This window comes from Lupinus angustifolius, unplaced genomic scaffold (genome assembly GCF_001865875.1).
Source record: "Lupinus angustifolius cultivar Tanjil unplaced genomic scaffold, LupAngTanjil_v1.0 Scaffold_366, whole genome shotgun sequence".
NCBI classification, from domain to species: Eukaryota; Viridiplantae; Streptophyta; class Magnoliopsida; order Fabales; family Fabaceae; genus Lupinus; species Lupinus angustifolius.
In genome coordinates this window covers 304,251-311,120 of record NW_017727764.1, presented here as the reverse complement: position 1 = coordinate 311,120, position 6,870 = coordinate 304,251, and the positions used below count along the sequence as shown (strand labels likewise).

At 43.7% G+C, this 6,870-nt stretch overlaps 1 protein-coding gene across 1 annotated transcript; it reads right to left on the bottom strand.

Annotated features, from left to right (window-relative positions):
* Window positions 1-403: 403 nt before the first annotated feature.
* LOC109341091 lies at window positions 404-6,531 on the bottom strand. The gene is made up of 3 exons (XM_019578898.1): window positions 3,458-6,531; window positions 1,763-3,192; window positions 404-1,677 (listed from the first exon to the last, which is right to left on the bottom strand). The coding sequence occupies exons 1-3, from the start codon at window positions 6,529-6,531 to the stop codon at window positions 404-406; spliced, it is 5,778 nt and encodes a 1,925-aa protein (XP_019434443.1).
* Window positions 6,532-6,870: the final 339 nt, after the last annotated feature.

The following is a 6,870-nucleotide window of genomic DNA, read 5'->3' as shown; positions in this document are numbered from 1 at the left end:
GGCTCAAAGGGGTGACTAGGGGTATCTTCAAAATGTTTTGGAATTACAAAAATCGCCTTGTGTCATCAAAACAACCTGTATGAGGTCTACACCATATGAGTTGAGTTTACATCATTCTCCTTCTCCCTCGTGCAAAATGGTAAAAATACTACGACCGATGCACGAATGTTTTTTTTTCTTTTTTTTCTTTTTTTGGAAGTGCCCCCTAGGCATAATACTTCTTTACTGCATCTGAATTTATTGTGAGATGCATATCTTCCCCATCCATGTCTGTTAGGATTAGGGCTCCGCCAGAAAAAGCTTTCTTGACAACATAGGGCCCTTCGTAATTTGGAGTCCACTTCCCTCGGTTGCCTTTCTGGATTGGTAAGATCTTCTTTAGCACCAGATCCCCTCCCCTGAATCACTCTGACTCATTCAGACCTGCCTCTGCTAAGACCCTTAGGGATGGGATCTCTACTTCAAGTGGAAGAACAACCTCCATACCATAAACCAGGGAGTATAGAGTGGCCCCCGTAGAAGTGCGGACTGAAATACAGTAACCATGCAAGGCGAACGGTAGCATTTCGTGCCAGTCTCTGTAAGTCACCACCATCTTCTGAATTATCTTCTTGATGTTCTTATTGGCTGCTTCCACGGCTCCATTCATTTTGGGTCTGTATGGCGAAGATGTATGATGTTTTATTTTGAATTTTCCACACATCTCGGCCATCATCTTGTTGTTCAGGTTGGTCGCATTGTCGGTGATGATCTGGTTTGGTAACCCATATCGACATACCAAGTCCCTTTTTATGAATCTGAGAACCACCTTCCGGGTCACACTAGCATACGAGTTCGCCTCCACCCACTTAGTGAAGTAATCTATAGCGACCAGGATGAATCGATGTCCATTAGAGGCTTTCGGTTCTATGGGTCCGATGACATCCATTCCCCACATAGAAAATGGCCAAGGTGACGTTAAAACATTCAAGGGAGTCGGAGGTGCCTTGACGTTATCAGCATATATCTGGCACTTGTGGCATTTCTTCACATGGTTGCAGCAGTCAGTCTCCATTGTTAGCCAGAAATAACCCGCTCTCATGATTTTCTTGGCCATAGCATGTCCGTTTGCATGGGTTCCAAAAGTTCCCTCATGTACCTCTTCCACCATCTTTTGAGCTTCCTTGGCTTCCAGACATCGGAGAAACACCATATCATGATTCCTTTTGTAAACGATATCTCCACTCAAAAAGAAGTTTGTGGCTAGTCTTCTGAGTGTTCTTTTATCGTTCTCTGAGGCATTGGGAGGATAAGCTTGATTTCTTAAGTACTCCCTTATGTCGTGATACCATGGTTTACCATCGGGTTCTTCTTCGACTACATTACAATAAGCAGGTTCAGTATTGTCTCTTATCTGAAAAAGTAGTAAGCTGTCTCCACCAACATGGAACATTGAAGATAAGGTTGCCAATGCATCAGCCAACCTATTATCTTCTCTAGGGATGTGATAGAAATCTACTTGGTCGAACTGGCTAACCAATTTCAGGATGTAGTCTCTGTAAGGCACCAATTTGCCGTCACGAGTTTCCCATTCTCCTTTTATCTGATGGATTACTAGAGCAGAATCCCCAAATACTTCTAGGATTTTGGCTTTCGAGTCAATAGCGGCCCTTAGTCCCAAAATGCAGGCCTCATATTCTGCCACATTATTGGTACAATCAAAACATAGTCTAGCAGTAAAAGGAAGGAACTTCCCAGTTGGCGATACCAAAACGGCACCCACTCCATGCCCAAACTAAAGCGCAACATGTTCGTTCTAACAAGGAGTATTTTATCTCGCAAGCTGTGAATTTTTTGCTCAGGTAGTATATGGTTTGCTCCTTTCTGCCACCCTCATCATGTTGCCCCAAGACGCAACCCATTGATTCATCAAGTACTGTGAGATATAGAATCAACGGTCGCCCTGGAACTGGAGGCATTAATACTGGAGGTTCTGTCAAGTACTGCTTTATCTTTTCAAATGCTAACTGACATTCATCGTTCCACTTCACTGCATGGTTCTTCCTTAGGAGCTTGAATATGGGCTCACATGTGGACGTTAGTTGGGAGATGAACCTAGAAATGTAATTCAATCTTCCCAGGAACCCCCTGACTTCCTTCTCTGTTCGAGGTGTCGGCATTTCAATTATGGCTTTCACCTTTTCTGGATCCACTTCAATACCCTTCTGGCTGACTATGAAACCCAAGACTCGACCTGATTTCACTCCGAAACTGCACTTCGTTGGATTCAGCTTAAGGTGGTACTTCCTTAATCTCTCAAACAAGTGCCTCAAGTTGTCTACATGCTCTCCTTCGGTTTTAGATTTACAGATAATGTCATCTACATAGATCTCTATCTCTTTGTGCATCATGTCATGGAAAAGAGTTACCATGGCCCTTTGATATGTAGCCATAGCGTTCTTTAACCCAAACGGCATAACTTGGTAGCAAAAGGTACCCCATGGGGTAATAAATGTGGTTTTGTGTATATCCTCTGGCGCCATTTTGATCTGATGATACCCCGAATATCCGTCCATGAACGAGAAGAGTGCGTGATCCGCGGTGCTATCAACTAAAACATCTATATGTGGCACCGGAAAATCATCCTTCGGGCTGGCTTTGTTGAGGTCCCTGTAGTCAACACATATTCTCAACTTTCCTCCCTTCTTTGGCACGGCTACCACGTTGGCTACCCAATCTGGGTATTCAACAACTTTAACGAACCCGGCGGTCAACCACTTTTCTACTTCTTCTTTGACCTTTAGGGAGATCTCTGGCTTGATTCTTCGCAATTTCTGCTTCACTGGCCTAGAGTTGTGCATTAGCGGTAGTTTGTGCTCCACTATATTTCGATCTAGTCCTGGCATCTCTTCATACGACCAAGCAAAGACGTCCTTGAATTCATGTAGAAGTTGAACTAGCCGTTCTCGTTCCTTACTATCCATTATGGTGCCCACCTTCACCTTTTTCTTATCTTTCTCAGATCCTAGGTTGACAAGCTCGACGAGCTCTTGGTGTGGTTGAATTTCTCTAGCTTCTTGCTCTAACAATCTAAGCAGTTCAGGGGTGGCTTCCCATTCATTATCACTGTCTTCCTCCACTTGGCGGATAGGTTGGTCAGGACTGGACGAGGGCTTACTGGCATGGCCCTCAGTTTCAGAGTCGCTATCGGATCTGCAACATGGGGATGACTAAATCAGCTCCCCATGGATTTGGTTTTTTATTTTATTTATTTTTCTTTGTTTTTATTTTACTCTGATATTTCAACATGCAATAATAATAAAAAAGTGGAAAAGAGACACATGGATATGATCGAAAAGATTGATCTTTATTGATTTGAATGGAAATACTGAAACAACTGAGCCCTTATTGTTTGAAAAACATAAAAATGAAAATGTCTAATAGCTTTGGGCATGGCTTAAAAAAATTAAATTATTACTTTGGTCCTAAAGTAACTGATGCATGTGACTCTTCATGCCAATTCTTCAAGTAGGTGCCTGGGGGACACTTGTACACGAACCCAGACTCTTCCTTCATTCCTTCTTCTTCCACGGTGGCCACCATTCCTGAGGATCGGGCACCGCCGCTGAAAAAGCATTGGCTGATATGTGGTATTAGAAGCCTTGCCACATTCTCATGTCCAAATTGCCCTAGCCGAGCTAGACGCTCACCTTTCCTTGCTTCTGCAGTTCGGAGCTTGTCTTCCCATGTTGGTTTATACCCTAAACCATATCTACCTTTATTAGCCTTGGGAATTATGATTTCCTTGCAACCTTGTCCATATTTTCCCAATCCTTTCCCAGGTTGATATCCTCCACGAATCATCACTTTTGCCATCATGAGAGAAACATCTGATGGATATGGGCTTAGCAATGGTGTGCCTTCTATCACGAATGTGGTGTTTGCGATCTCGAGGCATTGGAATGATGTTTCCAATGCCTCCTCAGTCACTTCTATGTAGCGGGCGTCAAACGGCTGAGACACTATTACATCATCTTCTCCTGACACTGTAATAAGCCTTCCGTCTACTATGAATTTCACCTTTTGATGCAGAGTAGACGGTATTGCTCCTGAGGAATGAATCCAAGGACGCCCCAACAAACAACTATATGTTGGATTGATGTCCATCACATGGAACAATATATTGAAGATGCATGGCCCTATCTTAATAGGCAACTCCATCTCCCCCATCACATCCCTACGAGATCCATCAAAACCTTTGACAATCATTGAACTAGCCCTCAAGTAGGAAGTATTCACCGGCAATCTGGAGAAAGTTCTCTTTGTCATGACATTCAGTGACGACCCATTATCTAGGAGGACTTTTCCAATCACACAGTCATTACACATCACTGAGATATGCAGCGGACGAACATGTCCGGTGCCTTCGGAAGGGATCTCTTGGTCACAAAATGATATATAATTGTCTGCGACAATATTGTTGACTATCCCTCCTAATTTATCAATTGTAATGTCGTGGCTGACATGGGCCTGATTCAATACTTTTAACAGTACATTTCTATGGGCCTCAGAGCTTGTCAGTAAGGATAACAAAGATATCCTTGCTGGAGTCTTATTAAGCTGATCCACTATTTTGTACTCACTCTGTTTGATGAACTGGAGGAACTCACAAGCCTCTTCGTTCGAGACGCCTTCAGGTAATGCCACTTCGACATCCTCTTCTACATGCTCTGGCACTTTTTCTTTACTTTTGGTGGCTCCAGATGGACCCCTTTCAATCTCTGGCGGGACATAAATGCGTCCGGTCCTTGTAACCCTGCTATTTCCAGCAATGTTGGTAACTACAGAAGGACTCACTACTGGCTCTTCTTTATAAACCCACGGCACAGCCTTCTCTGATTCATAAGGGAATGGAGTCCTCCTTCCGGTTATCATAGGTTCCATTTGTCGGATGTACGGTTCCCATTGTCGATGAGAAAAATATGTCTGAACACCCCCGGGTGGATTTATGACTGGTTCATATGTGCGTATGAACACAGGTGTTTCTTTTTTACTCTTCTCTATGACATTAATCTCATAGGACCTTCTGCCTATGGTGATTAGTTTCAAGTCCATCATTTTCTGAAGAAGCATCTTGAATTCTTTGCACTCTTCTAAATTGTGACCTACACATCCATGCATTTCACAACTTTTTGCTTCACTGTCATCTGTCTCTTGGGTAACAACTTCTAGTAAACCTTGTCTGCACATTTCTCGGAAGATGAACCCCATGGGCATCTTCGCCTTCTCAACCTTGTCGATGACTGCAGCCTCACTCTTTGCTTCAATAGAGTTTACCTCCTGATTCCCATGGTTAGGTAGAGGATTTCCAGTTACGTTGGGTCTAGTTTCCCTGAAATCAATTCGTTTGGCGTTGATGAGGTCTTGAACCTTAAATTTGAAAGCCCTACAATCTTCCACCAGATGTCCTGCTGCCCCAGAATGATAGGCGCAATTGACATTTTCATTATACCATGGTCCAGGGTTCTCGGGTATTTTCCCGGGGATCGGTGTGATCATCCCCTGTCTTTGGAGATAGGCAAACAAATCAGTGTAGGTCATCGGGATTCGATCAAACACTGGCGTCCTCCTCTCTTGTTGATAGTAGTTGTTGTTCCTAGGATATTGTGTGTAACCTTGTCTAGGTTGATAGGTATTGTTATTTTGGTTTGGTGGGTTATGAACTGTTGTTTGATTTTGTACTGGATTTTGGTTTTGTGCAAACCGAGAGGGTGCACGATAATTGTTTTGGTTGTTGTATCGGGATTGGAATCTTTTTGGTTCTGCAGCGACGAAGTGGGTCTCTGCATCTTTCTTCTTCATGAAAGCAGGCTTCTTTCCGAAGCCTGAACCTTCTTCAGAAATCTTCCCGCTTTTGATTCCTCCTTCCAATTTTTCTCCTACTTTAATGAGAGCATTAAAGTTGGTCGTCACATTACCTATGAGGCGTTCATAATATGGGCTTTGCAGGGTGTCAATGAAGATTGACAATTGTTCCTCTTCATCCAGCCTTGGAAGGACCTGAGATGCTAGTCCCCGCCACCTTTGAACGTACTCTCTAAGATTCTCTGATGGCTTCTTAACCATGTTCTGTAGCTGAGTTCTGTCTGGTGCAGCATCCTCATTGTACTTATATTGCTTGACGAAGGTGTTAGACAGATCTAAGAAGGTCCGAATCTGAGTCTTCTCTAGCCGGATATACCAGCTCGTGGCTACCCCAGCCAAACTGTCTTGAAAGCAATGGATCAAGAGTTTGTCGTTCCCATGGTATGCTGACATCTTCCTGGCGTACATGTGCAGATGGATTTTGGGACAAGTAGTCCCATTATACTTTTCAAACTCAGGCACTTTGAACTTGGGTGGGAGTACCACGTCAGGCACCAAGCACATCTCGAAAGCATTCTTGAGGTCCGGACAATTGGCTCCTTCAATGGCCTTCAATCTTTCCTCAATCGAACGCCATTTCTCTTCCTCTTTTTCCATATTTGGTGCATTGCTGCCTAGAGGAGTCATTTGGGTCCCGTCCTAATTGTATCCCACATTCTGTTGATTATTGTCATTTGTGCGGGTCCTAGTTGTCCTTCTAGGGGGATCATAATATGGATCGTCATTTAAGTCTTCTGGTGGAGTTTGATGTCTTGTGTTGGTGTCGTGTCCTTCTTGAGGTTGGTTAGTACCAGCTCCTTGATTGGGATTTCCGGAACCTGTATGAGGTTGTGGCCCAGTGGTAGCGTTCCTTTCTTTTTCATTCTGGATGGCTTTTAGGATGTGAAACATCTCTGCCATCTGCTCTTTTAAACCAGCTAATTCAGTTCTGGTGTCCTGGCTGGAGTCTGTAGATTCAGCCATCTG

Bases quoted from the DNA above. Each gene is read 5' to 3' on its own strand.
- LOC109341091 (XM_019578898.1), bottom strand. From the start codon at position 6,531: ATGACTCCTCTAGGCAGCAATGCACCAAATATGGAAAAAGAGGAAGAG. The intron at 3,193-3,457 runs GTAATAATTTAA...CCCATGTTGCAG, and splicing joins TCAGTTACTTTAGGACCAAA to ATCCGATAGCGACTCTGAAA. The intron at 1,678-1,762 runs GTGGGTGCCGTT...ATAATGTGGCAG, and splicing joins CGCTTTAGTTTGGGCATGGA to AATATGAGGCCTGCATTTTG.